Source organism: Equus caballus, chromosome 6, assembly GCF_041296265.1.
Source record: "Equus caballus isolate H_3958 breed thoroughbred chromosome 6, TB-T2T, whole genome shotgun sequence".
NCBI lineage: Eukaryota > Metazoa > Chordata > Mammalia > Perissodactyla > Equidae > Equus > Equus caballus.
Genome location: NC_091689.1, coordinates 83961702 through 83980904, shown reverse-complemented (window position 1 = coordinate 83980904; position 19203 = coordinate 83961702). Strand labels below are relative to the sequence as shown.

Below are 19203 nucleotides of genomic sequence, written 5' to 3'. Positions count from 1 at the left end.
AAAAGTTCACGTTCATGGATGGAATCCACATGACTTCTTGTGGCCAATCCAACTTGTGAGTCGATCGTAAACTTTTATTACTCAGCTGTAAATTTTCTGCAAACAACCGGGAATGCGATGCATTTGTGTAGCGTGTGCAAATGGGCGCCGCGGTCGCCATGTTTACCCAATTCTCTCGAAAAGGGAGCATCCCCCGACCCCCACCCCACCCCCACCCACCGCCCACTCCCCACGGGGCCGGACAGCTCCAGGCTAGCGCGGAAAGGGCAAAGGGAGGACGCGAGAAGAGAGAAGGAAGGATTCTGGCGCTGAGTCGGCTGCCTCCCTTTGCCATGCCGAATTTTAAATATTTTCCTTAATAAATGGGGTATTAAGGTTGGATCTGGGGGAACGAAGCATTGCAAAGGTTTGTGACATTGGGGCAGTGACGGCTGGCGGGGTGGAGGGACTGAGAAGGGGTGCGCTTCCTACCCCTACCTATTTTTCTGGGAAGAGAACATCTTTCCCAATGGGGTGCCCCCAGCAGCCCCCCACTCCACCCCAGACAGAACGGGAGGGGCAGGCCGCTGGAAGCCTCAAGCAAGCTGACCTGGCCGTGGTCTGAAGAGCAGAGAGCGCTTGCCCCGGCCCTGGGCAGTGCTGCGGAGGGAGCAGGATGGGTGGGACTAGAGAGCAGGCTCCAGAACCCTCGAAGCGCCCTAGCTCCTTTCTCAGAGAAAATGACACTTTCCCCCAAGACCATCCCTAGTGTCAGCTCTCCTCAACTGCTAGGTTCAAACGGCAGCTGGCTCCCAATCTTTTTAGAATTGAAAATAAACTTAAAGGTCAGGATCTTGGTTCCCATTTCTTTTTCTTTTAGGTGCAAGGCGCCTTGAAGCCTTTTCTGTCTTGTCAGGTGGCCCACACCCGCCTGCCTTTTTCAGAAAAATTCCAGTGTCCTGGCAGCTGGGACACACCCTGGAGGCCCTGAAAAAAGAACATTATCCCTCCCTAAAGCCCTCCTTCCGTGCTGAGTTCCGAGTCCCTGAGGCGCCCCCCTCCTTTCTCCAGACCCCTAATTTTAGTGATGAGTCCAGTGTGGGGAAAACCAGAATAGGTTCCCTCATAGAGACTCTTTGCCAACCAGTCGAAGCTCAGGTACTCTCCCCGCCAACTGGAGATGTGAAGGGCCAAAACTCTCCCCTAAGTCCCACACAGAGCTGGCATGGGGTCTTCCATGCTTGGGTACCCCACCCCAACCAACAGGGGGTCCCTCATCCCCTCCCCAGACTTCCTCCACAGTAAGCAAAGCAGCTCTCTCAGCCGGATGCAGGGACCTCGTTTCTTTTACAAACCCACCCATAAATTTTATAACAGGTAGTTAAAAATTACGACAAGGAAACGCTGGCCCAGCTTTTCACAATGGGCCTCGGGGAGAATGGGACAGCGCTGCAGGCAGCTCACCGGAAATTTTACTTCTAGTCTGTGGCACAACCTGTCCGGAGTTCGCTCTAATTGGGGTGGGGTAACTTTCTCCAGCATCATGAAGCCCTGGGGCATCTCATTTGGGGAAGGTGAGGCTGGGGACGCCAATCCACTCTCCCATCCTAGGGTCCCCCCAAGGAGCCCTTTAGGGCTCTCACTACCTCCTCCACCCCGGGAGCCCCCGCAGGCCCGCTCCTCCCTTGGCCTCTGCAATGACGTGGGGAGGGAGAGAAGACGCCGAGGATTAAAAAAAAAAATCCAGGAAACGAATTTGCCCCCCAACTTAATAGCTGCATTATCCCGTCTCTACGGTTGAGATTAGAATAATAAATTCAAGGCGAAATGAGCGAGATGCTTCAACTCAGCATTTTGAAAGATACTATTTTTCACAAATCACAAATAGCTTTCGGAAGCCCCTTTGATTGGCTAATAAAAAAGTAAAGAATGAGAGAAAGTCCTATCTGCCGCAGCCGAATGGTCCCCATTCCGCTAATGGGACGGCAGGAGCATTTGGGAGGACGCGTTTCTGAAGGCAGCGCATCCCGCTCGCAATTAAGTTCCCCCATAAAACGAGTTTTACCTCCTTTTCTCTCCAAACGAGAAAACAGAGGCGGTGGGCAGAAGGGGTGGGGGAGCGGGTGCTGCAAGAAGGGGCGGCTGGAGCTCCCTTGCTCTGGCCCACCCGATGCTGCCTCGCATCTCAAGCCATGCAGGGCGCCAGACGCACCCCGCCCTCCGACGCCGGGCTTGGGGCCACGGGCATTGCTGAGCAGGGCCAGGGATGAAGGGCACATTTGATGTGGGGAAAATTTAGCGAGGTCCTACGGAGCCACTTAATGTAGGGTTCAACCCACTCGACTGTTGGGCCAGCGATTCTTATTAATAGCAATCATAATTCTCCGTTTAAAAATGAAACGGCCCTTAGCCGGCCCTCGGAGTCTGGAGGGCACGCCCGTGGGAAGGCCTGAGGTCGGAGCGAAATTCTCTCTTTTCGGGCCTCCCCGGTGGCTAGCCAGTGTCTCCAGCAGCAGATGGAGTTACCTGGCTGGCGCCTCGGCTCGCAGCAGGGACCCCAGGTTCGGAGAGATTTCCCCCAAAGCTGCTCAAAGCTGTTCCCGGCTGCCCGCAGCCTGTGCTTCCAATCGGCAGCCTCCCGCGGGCTGCAGGAGTCCCCGATCAATGATACCTGACCCGGTCCTGTGTTCAGGACCACTTTACGTCGGAGCCAGGGACCCAGGCCCCGAGGAAATTACACAAGAGTCGGCCTGGGCCTAAGTCTGGAAAAATCAGTGACCAGGAGAGAGAGAAAGATCTGGCCTCAAAAACATTTCAGTCTTTGGGGGTCTGGTCTGGTTTCTAAGACCAGAGGATCTCCTCCCCTCCCCTTTCCCCTTCTCCTGACTGAGTCAGATGACTTGTATCTCTGGAATTTGGTATTATTTGACCAGAATCTTACTGGCATAAACAATGTAGGACCCTCTACGGGGGGAATAAGAGACCCCTTTGCCCCCGAGTCCCTTAGCCTTCCACCCTTTATTTTGGGGAATGAGGAGTCCTGTGAAGACTCTCCTTACCCTACTGTGGCTGGGGTGGGGACAAGTCCACTCAGCAGGTCAATGGCCAGCACTATGAGGCCAGGGCAGGCTGCCAAATTGCCAAGGTGAAGCCAGGAGTGAGCTTGAAACAGCCAGAAGAGAGGTTGGAGCAGATGCAAGTGGGCTGGGTGACAGTGATGGCTCTGTGCTGGCCGAATTAGAATTTCAGAATGTGGACCCAGGCCTCTTGGTGGACCACCTCACTCACCTTCCTCTTTGCTCCTTTCTCCCAGGCTTAAGCTTCCTCAGGCCCCACCCTTAGGCATCTTCCAGCCAAGTCCTCCAGGCTGCTTGTTCTAGTGTTGGGCACTGGGGGCCAAGAGTTGGCCACGAGGGGCATGTGGAGAGCAGAAAGAACCCCACTGCCTCATCTGCAGCCCCAGGCCCTGGAAGGAAAAGGCCTAGCTGCGGGAGGGGCATGGGGGCAGAGTCTCTCTCTGGGCCCAGCCCAGGGCTGAGGAGGAGGAAGGTGGATAAGTGGGAGATTCCTGGCATCCAGAAACCCACTTTGTTTGGAGCCAAGATTCTCCCAAGAGTATCCTGCTCTTCCTCCTCCTTCTCTTCACCTCTCTCCCTTTCACCTGCCCTCCCAGCCCAGCCTGCCCTCTCAAGCCTAGCTCCTCTCTACACAAGTTCCCCCCACTCCAAAGTGGTATCAGAGGAGAAGACCTTTTCCAGAGTGTTGGGAGGGAAGGATAAGGAGTATGGGGGGAGGGCATTGGAGAAAGAGCAAGTCATTCCAGCTTCAAATATTTTTTCTCCTTTCTTTTTTATTATGACTCACGTATACAATACAAAGTACTTGGACCAGGAACAGGGCTGCCGGGACACAAAATCTACATTCATAGCTGGACATAAAGACAAATGACCAAAAATTATTATTATAGATATATTTTAACGTTTTTTTCTTTCGAGCACATTGCATAAACAGAGAATTCAAGACAGAGTTAACTATACATTCAGTGCAATTTAGTTCTACTCTACTGGGGTTAGAAGCACAATAAAAGCGCACAGGACCGGCGGGCTAGGCAGTCTCAGTTGTTGGGTTTTTCTTAGTGAAATAAGCAGCAACAAACGACAACAAAACCGCATTACGAATACTCTCAAAGCAGGATTTCTTTCTATAGGTAGTGATAAAATACGTTGGAGGTTTCTTTCTTTTTTTTTTATTTTAAGCTTTTTCTCTTTTTTTCTCCCATATTAGGATTTTTAAAAATTTCTCTCTTCTTTATTTTTTTTCAAGATTATTGCAGGTTCCCTTTAGGTAGTATGTTAAAGATTTATTATTATTATTATTATTATTATTATTATTTTCATGATTATGGTGAGTTCTGAGCGACAGCACTGATGCAGCTCAGAGGAAGCTGGGCCCAACGACAGAAATCAGACAGCAAAGGGGAGGAAGGCATGGGCCCCAGTGACCAGGGGATGGCTAGGTAGCATTTTCTCGGCAACTGCAGGCTCCCATCTACCTCATGGAACACAGGGAGGGGAGAGACCCACAACCCCTTCAGGTTTCCATCAGGTTTCTAGAGGAAGTCAAGGGAGTCTGTCTAAGGGGGGAGCCCCAGGCAGGGAGATGGAATATTCCTTGCTACCATTTTTTAATTTCTTTAAACATTTTCCCTTTCATTTCCTTCCTTTCTTCACTTTTTCTTCCCTTTCTTTTGAAAAATAGTCAATCTCATACACTAACCCTAGCATAAAAACAAAGCCATGAGTCTTCTTCCGCATGTTGAGGGGGCTCCCCTCTAAAATAAATACCAGACAGGCAGGGAGGTGGGAGTGTGGCAAGAAGGGGCAGAGAGAGGGGCAAACAGGCCAGGTTTCGGCCCTTAAAATCCAGGCAGGACTTTGAGGGTGGGGGTAGGGACAAGTGTGTGTGGTGGGGCAACGACTGAGACAGAGACTCCGAACTTTCCGCTGCGTCTCGGTCTCCCCCCTCCAGCCCCCAAACAAATAAAGATGGGGGAAGTCCAAAGGTAATAAAACCAGAGCTGCAGTATCTGACAGGTAGGTAGAGTTGTGAGCGTCATTCTATTCTCTATAAAAGCAAATGACAGTCGTAAACTTCTCAATTTATCCGCTACCATAAAACGAAACTTCAAGGGAGTTGCTAAAGGGGGGGGGGGGCTCTCTTTTTTGCTTAGTCCTTGTTTTCTTCCTTTTCCTCCTCTTCTTTCTCCTCTTCCTCATTTCCTTCTTCCTCCACCTTCTCCTCATCTCGGGCTCCGGGCAGTTTATCCTTGTTGTTTTCCTTTTTCCACTTCATCCTTCGGTTCTGGAACCAGATCTTCACTTGTCTCTCAGTCAGTCCCAGGGCGTGAGAGACTTCAATCCGGCGCTTTCGTGTCAAATAAGGATTAAAGAGAAACTCCTTTTCTAGTTCCAAGGTCTGATACCGGCTGTAAGTCTGCCTTCCGCTGCGCCGCCCCGGAGCTGGACAGAACAGAACCCCAGGCTCGTTATGTGTGGGTGGGGGCTCGGCTTTCCCCTGCCACTCTTCCTCCCCCCAAGTCCCCGCTCTGGTCTCCCCAGCTCCCCTCCCTCCTGAGGAAAAGGCCAGAGCGGAAGCAGGCAAGGGCAGGAAAGTTTGGGGGCCTGCTTGGGTTTGGCTTCACCTTGGGAGGTGGAGTGGGGGTGGGGGCAGGGACTGGGGTCTGTCTGAGAACTAGGGGGTGGCAGGGGCCAGGGGAGCACTGCAGAGTCCCCCCAGGCCTGCAGCCCCAGGAAACTGGCCCTTACAGCTTTGTTTACAAGTGCAGAGTGGCATTTGGTGAGCAGGGCTTGGGACAGAGGCTGTTTCCAAAAGAGAGAAAAATGGTCTGGGGGCAAAGAAGAGGGGCATTGCTCACTGCCCACTCCTCGAATCTCTCTGCCTAGTGCTTTGCCAGGAAGAAAAATAATTGATCTGGAATGTATCACGGCTTGGCCTGATTGCTAACTGGAGACCAGCAAATAAATCACGGGCCATCTCCGCTGGAACTTGTCGCTTTCTCGCTTCCCCTTTTACTTCGAAATTGGGCCATGAGGGGCCACCCTTGGAGGGGCTCATGACCTGAGCCACTCTGAGGGTCTCAGGGAAACCCCACAAGCCTTTGATTGGGGGCAGCTTGGCTAGGGTCCCCAGGACCTCAGAGCCCCCCAATCTGCACGGCCTCTCTCCTTTCAAGCACTCTTTTTTCTCCTCTCTGGCTCCCTCTCTTCTCTCCAATTGAGGGAAGTAAAGCAAAGTTGGGGTTGTGGCCCTAAGGCTAGTTTTCTGGGAGGAGGCAGTGGGTACCCCAGAGAGTCAGAGCACCTGTCCTTGGGGTCTTGCCACTCTCTGACCCAGCTAGGGGAGGGAAACAGGGGTCTCCCTTCGCCCCAAGACAGCCTGGACACTGTCCTGGACTGAAGCTCTCTGCCTTATAGAGAAACCGTTTTGCTCCAAAGGCTGGAAACCTCAGGGTCCTCGGGCCCCTTCCCAGCCACCTCCCCAACTTTGACTTTAGAGATAGCGAGGGGGAGAGACAGAGAGACAGACAGACAGACAGAGGTGGAGAAAAGGATTTTTAACCCTTTGCACCCAGCCACCACCTTTCCCCCCACCTTCACCCTAATCCCCCAAATAACCCAGGCAAGCCCCGCGCCCCACCCCCAGCTGAACCTCCCAACCTCGAGAAACCCACTCAGGCACGGGGGTGGGGCTGGAGAGACCCCAAAGCCAGGAGGGAAAGCCAGGGCAGACAAAAAGGAGGCAAGGGAGGGGGGAGACCCCGGAGCGCGGGAGACCGAGGGGGAAAGAGAAAAGGCTTCTCACCGTGGGGTCTCATCCATGGAAACATGAGGCTGGGAGACGAGTTTTGATTTAAGTGGCCTTGTCCTTCGCTACTGTTAGTGTTGGCGGAGGATTTACAGTCGGGATATTGCACCACGCTCGCTTCTTGCTGAGCCCCATAAAGGGACTGTCTGGGGAGCGCCTCGTAGCCATAGAATTTGGAGGCGTCTCCGTGGCAGCTCAGCGAGCACGGGTTCTGCTGGTAGCCCGAGTTGGAGATGCCCGAGGTGCCGTGGTGGAAGAAGTCTTGGACGTGGTGCGAGGCGTGCTGGAAGCCGGGCGCCGAGCCGCCGGGCCCGTACACCAGCGCATGGCTCCTGCCCACGCTCTGGGGGAACCGGCAGTCGTAATAGGCCGGCTCCAGGGACTCGCCGCCTTTGTATTTGGAGAACAGGGGGTTGACGAAGTAGGAGCTCATGCTGGGCACATGAAAACCCGCGGCCCCCTCCCCGCTGGCTCACGGCTCCCCCGCCCAGGACCCCGAAACTCCCCTCCCCCCGGAGCGAACCCCGGGCCGGCCGGCTCCCCGGGGCTGGGCTGGGGCTGGGTGGGCGGGTGGGGGGCGCCTGGGTGCCGAGCCGCCGGCTCAGCGCAGCTCCGGGCTGGGCGCGGGCGGCGGGCGGGCGGCGGCGGCGGCGGCGGCGGCGCTCTTCACTGTCGGTAGGTAGAGCTCGCGCTCCCGCACTTAGCTCTTTCCTTTAACAGCCCAGGCGAATTCCTCAGACTCCCGGCGGTGGCGGCGCTTACACGCGATTCGCGTTCATCAATCCACGACATGAAGACAGGCGAGAGAGAGAGAGAGAGAGAGAGAGAGAGAGAGAGAGAGAGAGAGGGAGAGAGAGGGAGAGAGAGAAGGAAGAGATGGCGGGGGGTTGAGGGGTTCAGGGCTAGGGGGACCTGGAGGAAGGGGAGGGGAGGCAGGGGGAGGGATGGGGGTGTGGTGTGTATATGTGTGTGGGGGGGTGGTGAGCCAGCCCCAGCTAATGGCTAGGGCCAGTTTTTCCAAGGTGCGCATTCAGATTTGAAGGTGCCTCTCCCCCCCTTCTCTTTTCCTTCCTCTCAGAGAGAGGTACCTGAGCCAGCAGGTCAACTCAGGTTACCTCAACAGGTATAAGACCCTCCAGGGGGTTGAATGGCAGCAAGAGAACAGGTCCTCTAACCCAAAAGATGGGCTCCCCAGGGGCGTCCTTAAGTCTGGGGGCTCCGAGGAGGAGTAAGCACCCTGGCACCCCCCAATATTTCAGGCATCAGAACCCTCCATGTCTCTTGCCCCTCCCAGGTGGGAAGCAGGCCTGTCTTCCCTAGATCCTTAAGATTCTCTTGCTTGCCTTCTGTGGGGACAAGAGGGCCAGAGGTGGGGGGCACTCCATATACCCAGTCAGGGCTGCATTGCCTCTTCAGACACCAGCTCCTGCCTGAGGCAGGAAGCCCAGGCAATGGCCACGAGCTTGGCTGGGAGCACTGAGAGCAAAGCTGTTTGTGGGGACAGAGAAGGAGAGAGCAGCTGGTGGGTCCCCGGCTTCTGGCTGGGCTGATCCAGGATGTTTCTTCTTGAGAAACTACTTGTGTCTTGGTTGGAGGAGATTGGAGCAGGCCCCTCACTTGTCCCCACATACCCTAACCCCATAGGAAATGCCAGCTCAGCCTGGAGGAGCCCTCTGGCTTCACCGCAACCCCCCTTTCCCAGGCAGGCTGCCCAGGCCTGGATGTGGATGGGAACTGTCAACAGACACTCTTTAAATATTTACTCACGTTTTCTCTGGGGGGTTCCCCCCATTCCCAAGACTGGGTAAATTCAAGTTAATTCTAATAGATGAAAGAACCTTAGTCCATCAGCACGCTTCTTTGGCCATGAGTGTGTACAGTTATGTGGGCTTAACACAGACAGAGAGAAAAGGGAGAAAGTGAGAGAGCTGTGGATGTGTGTGCTGTGTGCATAGGAATGAACAGGAATAAGAATGATTTTTCCCTGTCCTCCCTCTCCATGGTTTGTGAGGTTGTGACACACAGGGCAACACTGGGGCACACTCAGGATACACACATACTGTATGTGCTACCTTCGCTCCTGAAACATCAAATGCTGCTCACTAAACTGTCATGCATGCCTGGAAGTACCCTGTCACCTTACAGACCCTGCACACACATGCACACCCGGGGACATATGAAAATAACATCTGACAAGCACACAGGCATCTTTAGCTCTTTGCATCATGAAAAAATTTGCTATTTTCCTTCCACATCCTGGGGTTTCAGGGTTGGATGAGGAAGGAAGCAGTTAGAAAACCAGATCTTTTTCTTCCCCATCCGGAGCCCAGCTCTGGTGATGGAGGAAGGAATGGCAGTGCAGGGGAGGATGGGATAGAGAGAATGAGCACCCCCCCCCCCAGTCTCTCTATTATTGCTGGGGAAACAGGACTCTCAGCCAAATTCCCAAAGGAGATTCATGGGTGCCCTAGCAAGAGAGCTTCCATGATCCCCCGAATTTGGAGGAACCTGCCCCCATCTGAGTTAGGGACTGCTGAAACTCTGCAATACCCCAACTCTGGCCCTAGAGTGGCAAGAGGGAGGGTCAGAGAAGGACTATGCCAGGGCTGCAGGCCTCCCTAGGGTCCAGGAAAGTGGGGGGCACCACAGGTCTCCTCCACTACCAGAGCATGCTCCAGCCTTGGTTCAGTCCTGCCTTCTCGGAGCCCGCTCTGCGGGTACCGAGCTGAACGAACGAGATGGACTCCAGGCTCCCAGCATCTGGGTCACTGGGGACCGTCATAAATACTTTCCTTTCCCGACCTGGAAAGAGGAGGCTCGGCAGGCCGGATCCGCTCTGGGGCCTGCGCCTTATCTTTTAGGAGGTGGGGGGAATATCTCGACATTTTATGGTCCAGCGAAAACCCTGCCACAGAGCTATTCTTCCCGGTCTTTGTGTCTTGGAATGCGACTGTCCCGAGTGTGCCGCCATCACCGCCTGCTCGGAGGGCCCACCAGTCCCCAAATCCCTCGCTGGACTTGGTTTCCCCTTTTGGGGGTCCCTCACCTTTTCTTTTTTTTCTTTCATTTGATTTTTTTTTTTTCTTTTACACGTATCTGCTTGATCTCGCTCCCGGAGCCTGGAAATAAAGGAACCGCAAGCAGCCGTCCTCGCTGAGGCGTCTCTGTCCCTCGCCCCGAGGCCTGCACCGCCCTCCTAGGTACCACGGATTTATGTTCGTTTGTCCGGGTCATGCTGCCTTTTTGTGTTAATTACGCGCTGCCCGTTTCGTGCTTATCTCCTCCGCAAAGCGATTATTTTCGACGCCCGCCCTCCTGAGCCTCCCGAGTCTGCTACCAGAGCGAGGGCCCATCTCCCTCCGCCACTCGCGATTTATTTACACCTCGCAGGTGAGAGGATTGATTCGCTCACAGCCAGTGGGGCCGGGCTGGGCCGGGTGCGAGGCCTGCTCGCCGCTGCTCCTCGGGGGCCGGGCCTCAAATGTCAGTGCGGCCAGGCCGGCCGGGGCACAGCCGCCGCCTCTAACATTGAGCAACAGCGCCACCTCGCGTCCACTTGCTCCAATGCAGTCCGGCCGGGAAAAAGCCAACAGAGAGAACAAGCTGGTCCCAGGCTTGGCCCAAAGGTTTGAAGTGGGAGGAAGGAGTTTCCAAATGGGTGCGAGAGAGAGACAGAGAGAGAGAGAGGTCCCCGGAAGGGAGTGCCCCAGGGGCCGCTGTCCTTTTGTTTTCTAAGTTCTCGAAATAAACCTTGTCAAAGCTTTCACACTATTTTCTCTTTTTGTCACCCTCCATTCCCGCACTGAGACCCTGTGCAAAGGAACTGCAGCGATCTCTCCCCATTCACGCGCATTTCTGGACTCGGAACACCTCCGCGCACGCAGATGCACGCTCAGCAGCTCCCGCTACCGCCTGCCCACGGCGCGCACCCGCAGCTCCTCGCTCCTCTTACCCTGCTGCTGGCTCCGCACCGCCTATGCCGCCGCCGCCTGCAGGACTTTGCGGTGGGACTCTGACTTCTCCGGCTGTTTGCCCCCCGGTTTGTGGCTCATCCCTCTCTCTCTCACGCGCGCTCTCTCTCCACCTCTCCCTCCCAGCCAGTGAGGTCCTGTTCTCCGTGGGCCATAGACAAAACATTCCTATAATCCGATTTCAAAGGAAAGAGTGTCCACCTTATTTAAACCATAAAACAATTAAGCCCAGACGTCTAGCCAGCTCCGCGCTGCTGTTTTGTTCGACCCCATTCAGAATCCAGCGCGGGGAGACAAACAGCGCCATAAAAGTGGCATTTCGGGGCTGCGGAAATGTACCTATCCGCTGCCTTCCCAAGTGGAACAACCTTTAGGGTTTTGTGAATCTGACAAAGGAGCAGAGGAGAGGTGGGAGGGGAAGATTAGGGCAGGAGGGCGGTTGCTAGCCCCTCTTTCCCCCCAGCTTTCGTTTCTTTCCCCAGATGTGTGTTGTGTTGCTGTTTAAATTCACAAACTGTCATAAATAAAAATCGAATCCAATCCTGACCTGCAGGCTGGAGGCTGAGCTGGTTCCGAACAGTGGGCTGGGCCGGGTGGGTCTGCTCTGGATCCCACGCTCTCGCCAGGGCCCTCCGAGCCCTGTGGCCCTCCTTCCTGCCGGAGTAAGGCCGGCCTGGGCGGGCTGCAGGAAGCAGGCCGTGCTGACGGATGAGGGGAGGCGACAGGGCCTTGGAGCAGGGGCGGGGTGGGAGCACGGAAGGCCGCCGAGCCCGGGCTGGGAGAGAAGCCTGAGTCCCGTGGTCAGGACCAAGGGAGATGGATGCCTGGGCCTCTGCCGGTGCAGACTTGAGGCCAGGGTCCCAGACGACAAAATGGCCAAGGGGAGGAGTGAGGCCGAGAGCAGAGAGAAAAATACGGGCAAAGCACCTTTCAAAATGACCGAGAAAACAATCGCTTCTGCAATTGGGGAGGAGGTCTCTTACGGGGAAAGAGGAGAGGGTGCTTCAGTGACTAGGAAAACCAAACGGTTCCTGCGACTTTTGATGGACCCCCTCGAAATATGATCGAAACAAAATGTTCACCCCTTCCCACCTTCCTCCAGCCCCCGAAATTGGAGTGTTCAATGGGAGGAGCGGGTAGGAGATTCAAATGATGGGGAAGGGGCTGGTCCCTGTAAGTGCCTCACCAATCCTGTAAGGTGACAGATGGGGGGAGCTGCACACGGACTGGGGTCCCCAATTATTTTCTTTTATGGTGGTATTCCCCAAGTATTCGGAGCAACGCCCTGTACCCTCGCCAGAATGGGCAGCCTGAGATATTAAAGGGCTATATTTCAAGCAGTCTGAGTTTAATAGTTTCCAGATTGGGGGATTTCCGAGAAAGGGGGCGCCGGGCCGAAGCAGACCCAGCAGCTTGTGTCTGCTTCTGATTAGCAGATGAAAACTGCCGGTTCTGGGGAGGCACTATGGGGTGCGGTGCAGCTGACTAGCCCCATCGGGCTGCTACACACACATCCCCACACTCTTGCACCTGGGGTCCCACAGCCACCAGGGCACACTCCACTCCTGGCTAATCCTTGGGCCCTGGCCACACCATCCTCCAGAAATGCTGCAGCCGCTCAGCAAAACCAGGTCACCCCCAAACCAACATTCAAACTAAACACCAGAGAGAGATAGACAAGAAAAGAGAGAACTAGGAGATGGGGAGAGAGAGAAGCTGAGAATGCACTGAGAAGTAGAAACTAAATCTAGTTCTGATTGTATTGACTTTGCCGTCTCCCTCCCTCCCTTCCTTCCTTTCCTCCTATCTTCCTTCCTTCCTTCTTCCTCCCTCCTGCCCTTCCTCCCCCTCTCTCTCCCTTCCTTCCTTCCTTTTCCATCTTTCTTTCTTCCTTCCCTACTTCCTCTCGCTCTCTGCATCTTCCTTCTTTTACTCTCAGCACAATCCTCAGCGTCTATTCTGCTCCCTGAGGCCTGCTCAGCCTTTTTCCTCACCGATCACCGCACACCCTCCCTCCCCCCTGCAGCCATTGCTCGAAGCACCAAAACAGGCAGGCAAGAATCCAACCTGGGCCCTCACCCAGCACCCAACTTTCATCTTCACCTATCTCTTCCCTCCGATCTCATGTACTCATAAATTATTACAATTAATTACAGCTAGGGAAAACCATTCAAGCCGTGCCCCCATCCACCCACCCATGACTCCATTGAGCTACCAGGAAACTCGAAGGCAGCCAGCCGGGGCAGACACAAGCTGGGCTGTGGCCTCAGCAGCCTCCACACCACCTCTGGAGCCCCCACCCCCACCCCACCCTGCCTGGAGAGAAGCGGCAGGCACTTGTCCTTCCAAGGTAGAGGGAGCTCCTTTGCTGCCTCCCATCTCCCCCAAAGGATCTGAGCACTTGCCTCCTCCAGGACAGCAGCCTGGGAGCCACAGGGAGGAGAAATAACGAGAACTGGATGCAGTTGGATTTCTGGGTTTTTAAGTGACTTCGATATATTAACACAGAGCTGTTCTACCATAACAAACAGAAGCACATTACAGGACGGACGCTGGGAATGAGAGGAGACACTGCTATGCACATGCCCGAGGCGCCGGCCTGAGCCGCCGGACCCAGCCTGCGGCACGGTCCCCGGCCCTCAACCCTCAGCGCCTGGGCTGGGAATCGTTATTGTATATGTATGTGTGTCTTTTTTGTACAAAATCTGCACGCAGAGCACCCCAGGCCTGGGGAGGGATGACCCGGACCAAATACAATACAGGAAAAAAAATAGAAATATAGCGATTCAAGTACTGGCTTCTCTGAAGAAAGGAGAAAAAAATCACATTTGAGTGTGTCATTTATTTCAGTTGCGCTGGGAGAAGAGAACGCGGTTTCTCTCCCCGCCTCCTCCTCCTCGCTGGGTAGAACTAACTCTAAAACACCAATTTCTCAACATTGAACCCTCCCAAATCGCAAGAGTTTTCCTTTTCCCTTTCCTTTTTTTTTTCCTTTTTAAGCTGATTGGCTTTTCTCTATCTTGCTCTTTCCTTTTCTTTTTCATCCTCTCTCCCGCCTGGTTTGGGGTATTTTTGTGGGGTTTTTTTTGTTTTTCCCTTGGCTGTGCCGAGGCAGCAGGCCGGGGCAGGGTTTAGGATTGCTCCTTGTCGGTTTTCTCTTTATTCATCTTTTTCATCTTCATCCTCCGGTTCTGAAACCAGATTTTGACCTGCCGCTCGGTGAGGTTGAGAACCCGGGCCACCTCATACCGACGGTCCCTGGTTAAATACATATTGAAGAGAAACTCTTTCTCCAGTTCCAGCGTCTGGTACTTGGTATAGGGGCAGCGCTTCTTCCTCGTGGAGCGGGCGTGGATCCAGTTGGCCACAGGGTTGCCTGGAGGGGCAAACACAGGCAGGGGTCAGTGGAGCCCCTTTCCAGCCCAGGACCCCTGCCACCCCCACCCCCAGGCTTCACCAGGCTCCCCAAACCCATCAATTGAACCTGAATTTGGACACGTTTTGTTTTTAGGAATTTCCCCCCTTACTCCTTTTGCCTTCTGCCCCCTCCTCATCTCCCCGCTCCTCAGTTTCCAGCACCTAAAACTATAGGAAATCGAAGCTATCAAAGCCCCTACAGTCTGCTCCTCAGCTTCAAGAGTAGTAATTCGAGAATATCCTCATAAAAAGTCCAAATTCCCAACCGTTTCATAGGCCCATAAACGCTTCTCTCTCTTGTTTTTTATTTTTATAGCGAGGTCTCTCTCCTCCCCACTTCCCTCCTCCTCTGCCCCCTCCCATCCTCCCAGCCCACGACCAAGTCCTGAAATTTCAGCAGTTCTGCTTCCTGACCCTGAGAGTCCCTAAGCCCCTCATGACTCTCTCCAGCGCCCGTCTCCGCTGTCTTCGCTCTCGGAGTTCAACCCTGCTGAGGCGAATTCTCAGGGTGATGCTGGGATGGGAAAAGCCTTTCTCCTCTCCCTGGAGAGCTGCTGGCCTTGGAGGACAGGCTCCCCTATATCTCAGCTTCCCTCTTTGGCTTCCAGTGCCCCCCTCCTGCCAGCCTCAGGACAGGCTCTGCAGGAGCCAAGCCTCCAATTTCAGGTTTATGGGAGTAGCTGAGGGCAAGGAGGAAAGCCTTCAGAGGGGTATAATTAGGCCCTGGCCCCTTATGGGGCTGGAGGAAAGGATTTCCTGTAGCCCCCTCCTGGGACTCCCCCAGACACTTCCTCACACCCAGGGGGCTGCACCCCCTCCCCTGCTGTTTCCCCTTCTTTCCCCTTTCTCTGGCCCTGCAGCTCCCACCTGCCCCCCCCCCCCCCCAACACACACACTTCTTTGCAATACTCAGAAGGCTCCTGTCTCCCTGACTGGAGTGTGTGTGTGTGTGTGTGTGTGTGTGTGTGTGTGTATGTGTATAATTCTCTAATCTGGGGAGCTGCCTCTCCCCACTCCTCGTCCCTGACCCTCATTCTCAGCCCTCTCTCCTACAGACCTTCAGAAGAGGGCTCTCAAGTTTAAGGAGACTGGGACCCCACTTCTCTCCCCCAACTCTGGAAGTCCTGATCTCTCCAAGTTCCCAGGCTGTGAAATCCCCCAGATCCTTCACCCAATGCTCCTGGGGGAGAAGTGCATGGACCTTCTGTCTTACAAATCTCTAGTGGGGTGAGGACCCCCCACACAGGCTGGCTGGGAGGTAGGGGTGATTTCTCTCCCTGGGGTACTTCCTCTTTGCCCCCAGTGTCCTGTTCATCTCTCTCCCATCCCACTTCCAACCATAAAATGAACCTCGCCCCCACCCCATCCCCTGGCCCTGTGTGCATTTCTTCGAAAGTAGCGACTGAGCCAAAAAGCCTGGGCTGGGGGTGTTGGGGGCGGGGGTCTCTCATCAAAGCCAGCTCCTGGGAGAGGAGCCCCCCTCAGCCCTCTCCCAACCTGGCTCCCTGGGCCCCCTTCTCAGACCTTCCTGCCCCTGAAAGCTCCGCAAGGTAATTCGCTTTTATTGAGTCCTCGCCCCCTCGCCCTCGCCCCTCTCCCGCGCTCCCTGCGCCGCTCCGAGGGGCTGTAATCCGGCTCCCCCCGCCCGGCCTCCCCTCCCCTCCTGCGCTGGTTGTAAAGGAAAATTGCTCCCAACTTACTGGGGTCCAGGTCGGCCTTCTCCTCTTTGTGCTTGCTGCCGGCGAGGGCGTCCGCCTCGGGCGAGGGCAGTGTCTGCGGGGCGCGGTCGCGCAGCTCCCCGGGCGAGCCGTACATGTAGTCCGGGTAGCTGCGGCCGTCGCCCGGGCCGCAGTCGGCGCGGCGCCCGGGGTAGGCGTCCGGCTTGAGGGCGTAGTGACGGCCCCCGGCCGGGAAGCTGGGGAAGGAGACGGCGCCGGACAGCGGCTCGAGCCAAGTCCGCATGTAGCGCGTGTCGGCGCCGAGGTGGGGCTGGGGGCCGTACGGGTGGTACACCACGGACGACTGCGAGGGCACGGGCGCCCACGACGTGCTGAACACGGCCGGCTTGGGCGCGAAGCTACAGGACGGAAAATCGCTACAGTCCGGCACCAGCCCGCTGGGTCTGGCGGCGGCGGGGTGAGCCCCCGTGGCCGGAAACCTGGACGCTAGGAGGTCTTCATTGTCGTGGGAGATGAGCGAGTCCACGTAATAGTTACTGATGGGCCCCGTCGCCGACATCGTAACGGGGTTTTACATACATAAGATTATTGTATGAACTGTATATGTACTTTTTATCTGCTCACAGAACAATCAAGGCAGGTAATTATTTTTCCAGCCTTTTCCCCGCAGCTCATTGGTTCCCCGGCCCCCACGTGATCGTATTTACCCAAAAATACGGCGCGGATCAATGCGCAGGGGCTTTTTTTTTCCTTGCTTTTTTTTTTTTTTCTTCTCCCACCCCCTTCTCTCTGCTGATCCCCGCGACCTGCGTTTTCCTGGGGGTCCGGGACTCTGGACCCGAGGCGTCGGCCACCCCCTCAGGACAAGTCGTATCTCATCAGGGAGCCCCCTGGCCCATGTCCACCCATAAGCAGATGGCCTCCCGCCCCTCCCCCAGGCGGATTTCTTAATGGGGTGAAAATGCCAGTCCCCGAAGCCAGGGTCCCCGGACCCCCGGGCCGAGCTGGGCGCGGGAGCCCCGCAGGGGCGGAGAGGCCGCCGAGGTAGGTGGAGGAACTATTTCTTGACGTAATCCGTCTCTGTCGGCCCCGACGCTCCCGCAGTCTCTGCGCGAGCCGAGATCAGCGATTGTCAGTTCGGAACGTGGCTTTTAAAAATGCGTTTTTAAATGGTGTGTATGTATGTATTTCTTTCAGGAGCAGCAGCAGCGAGGGAGGGAGGGTGGGAGGGGACTGGGGAAGCTGGGGTGGAGGGAGGGAAGGAAGGAAAGGGGAACGTCCTTCTGCCACTGGCCAACTCAGCCCCCCAAATCTTGGGTAGAGGAAGCTTGGGGAAGGTGGTCCGCGGGTGGGAGGGGTAGGACCTCGGGACCTCATACACCTTTATCATCAGAAGTCCTCTGTTTGCTTTGACACAGATGTGCAAGCGCCTTTATTTTAAATTTGTCTATGTCTATTTATCTTTCTTTGCCAGCTTGAAGAAGTGGAGGAGAGATCTACACAACTTAAGTGAGGCGTCCCCATCCCGTCTTCCTGCTCGCCCTACTTTGTCCCCAGCTCCGTCTCTGCGACACCCTGCCCCCCTCCCCCAAAGAAGTCAGTCCCAGGCTCTGTCTGCAGAGAGCCAGGGTGAGAGCGGGCAAGGCAAGAGAGCGACCTCGGTCGTGGGCAAGTAGCTTGTTTTTACGTCCTTCAATAAAATTTTTATGAGGATCATTTGATTGTTCATAAATGTGTCTTTCATTAAATAAAATTGTAGGCTGTTTTGGAACGGGAAAAAAGCAACGGAGGGATGGGAGAGAGCGGTTTCTTTGGGGTCTGATGCAGAAATTCTGGAGGGGGCAGTGTGATAGTAGGAAAGATCAGACAACTTCGATTCCTCCCCCCAGTAAGTTGGCTGCTACCCTCCTCCTTGAATTTGGGGTTCGTTGCCCAGCCCTCTGCTTTCCATCAGACTGTCCCATGATGGTTTCGTAAAGGTGGGCTTTAGGCAAGCAGGAATTCTCAGAATGGGTGCAAGAGAGGGGCAGGGAGGTTGGCTGGGGGGCAGAAGGGCAGGTGGGGTCCCCAGAGACAGATGCATCCTAGGCATGGCACAGTGAGTTTGGAGGAGGGGTGCAATTTCAGAGTCAGAAGGGAAGAGCCCCAGTTTGCGCTAACGGAAATAGGCAGGAGCTGAGGCTGAGCTGCAGGCTCTGAGGCAGCAGGGAAGGACAAGGATTCCCAGACCCAAGATGCCTGCCCTTCTTTCCCACTCCTGTCCCCAGGAGGGCACCAAATGCCAGGGGTGGGGGCGGAGGCTAGTTTTCTCCTGCATCTCTGTTGACCTGTCTCCTCTGGGGTGGAGAAGGCCAGAAAGAGGTGTCCCAGAGAGTGTAGTGTGTGTGTTGGGGGGGAGGGAAGTTGAGGGGGGAAGGGTAGATCTGCAGCCTGCAGCACTGACCCCAGCTTGCCAGGCCCCCTCCCCAGTCCCTGCTCCTCCCCCTCTCTGGTTCTTTCCTTTTCGGTCAAGCGGGGCTGGGATTTCGACGCACGGGGGGGATGTGAGAAGTGCCTGGCTGGGGAGAGGCGACCCCGGGGCCTCAGCCTCCTCACCCTCGGCTCCGGTTGTCTTCCCCTCCCCCGGACTGGACTGGCCTGGGAAATCTAAATTACAGCAAGAAACACAATATCTCTTTGGCCTTGAAGGAGTCGGGTTAGCTGTCAATCAAAAATTCTCCCTCACTAGTTCAAGGAAAAGACAGGAGGTTCCTCTCCCCCTGCCGAGGTTTTCTCCAAATCCCCAGCACCGGCAGCACCTCCTCCAGCCAGGGTGGCTGGGGGACACTGCCCAGCTCTTGGGAGGCTGCTGGCAGCGATGAGCAGAGACATGTAGCCTTCAGCAGGCCCGGGGCCAGACTGCGACCAAGAGGACATCAGGGGACAGAGCCTGTGAGAGACTGAGCCTGAGACAGCCTGAGAAAGAACATCTGAAACACGGCGCCAGGCCCATGGAGAGGAAGGAAGGAAGGGAGGAGGGAAGGAAAGAAGAAAACGGAGAATTTGGATAAAAAGAAGGAGAGAGGGGAGAATTAAAGAAAAGAGGGGAGGCAAGATGAAAGGAGACAGGAGAGTAGGGAAAGGAAGGCATGCAGAAAGTGAGCCGGAGGAAGGGCGGCGACAGGCAGGCAGGACGGGGCAGGGCGCGGGCTGGCGGAGCAGCCGTGGCATTGTGCAGTCCGCTAGCTTGCCGGGCCTTTGCCGCGGGACCAGCTCCGGGGCGCAGCGGCCAC

At 55.5% G+C, this 19203-nt stretch overlaps 3 protein-coding genes and 1 long non-coding RNA gene across 4 annotated transcripts in view; 1 reads left to right on the top strand and 3 right to left on the bottom strand.

The window, feature by feature from the left end:
- The window catches only part of HOXC4 (homeobox C4), a 60278-nt gene that overhangs the window by 38456 nt on the left and 2619 nt on the right, over positions 1–19203 (bottom strand). The gene's annotated exons all lie outside the window — the stretch shown is intronic.
- On the bottom strand, positions 4287–7340 carry HOXC8 (homeobox C8). Its single transcript, XM_023643709.2, has 2 exons — positions 6862–7340; positions 4287–5498 (listed from the first exon to the last, which is right to left on the bottom strand). The coding sequence occupies exons 1-2, from the start codon at positions 7295–7297 to the stop codon at positions 5206–5208; spliced, it is 729 nt and encodes a 242-aa protein (XP_023499477.1). The 5' UTR covers positions 7298–7340; the 3' UTR covers positions 4287–5205.
- HOXC9 (homeobox C9) lies at positions 13301–17410 on the bottom strand. Its single transcript, XM_014740788.3, has 2 exons — positions 15953–17410; positions 13301–14211 (listed from the first exon to the last, which is right to left on the bottom strand). Exons 1-2 carry the CDS (start codon positions 16488–16490, stop codon positions 13967–13969), a joined length of 783 nt encoding a protein of 260 aa, XP_014596274.2. The 5' UTR covers positions 16491–17410; the 3' UTR covers positions 13301–13966.
- LOC106783334 (uncharacterized) lies at positions 16836–17647 on the top strand. The gene is made up of 2 exons (XR_011439771.1): positions 16836–16975; positions 17406–17647. It is a non-coding gene; the product is annotated as an uncharacterized lncRNA (long non-coding RNA).

Coding starts and splice junctions, on each gene's coding strand:
- HOXC8 (XM_023643709.2), bottom strand. CDS start 7,297: ATGAGCTCCTACTTCGTCAACCCCCTGTTCTCCAAATACAAAGGCGGC. Junction 5,499..6,861: donor TCCATGGATGAGACCCCACG/GTGAGAAGCCTT, acceptor TGTTCTGTCCAG/CTCCGGGGCGGCGCAGCGGA.
- HOXC9 (XM_014740788.3), bottom strand. CDS start 16,490: ATGTCGGCGACGGGGCCCATCAGTAACTATTACGTGGACTCGCTCATC. Junction 14,212..15,952: donor GAAGGCCGACCTGGACCCCA/GTAAGTTGGGAG, acceptor TTGCCCCTCCAG/GCAACCCTGTGGCCAACTGG.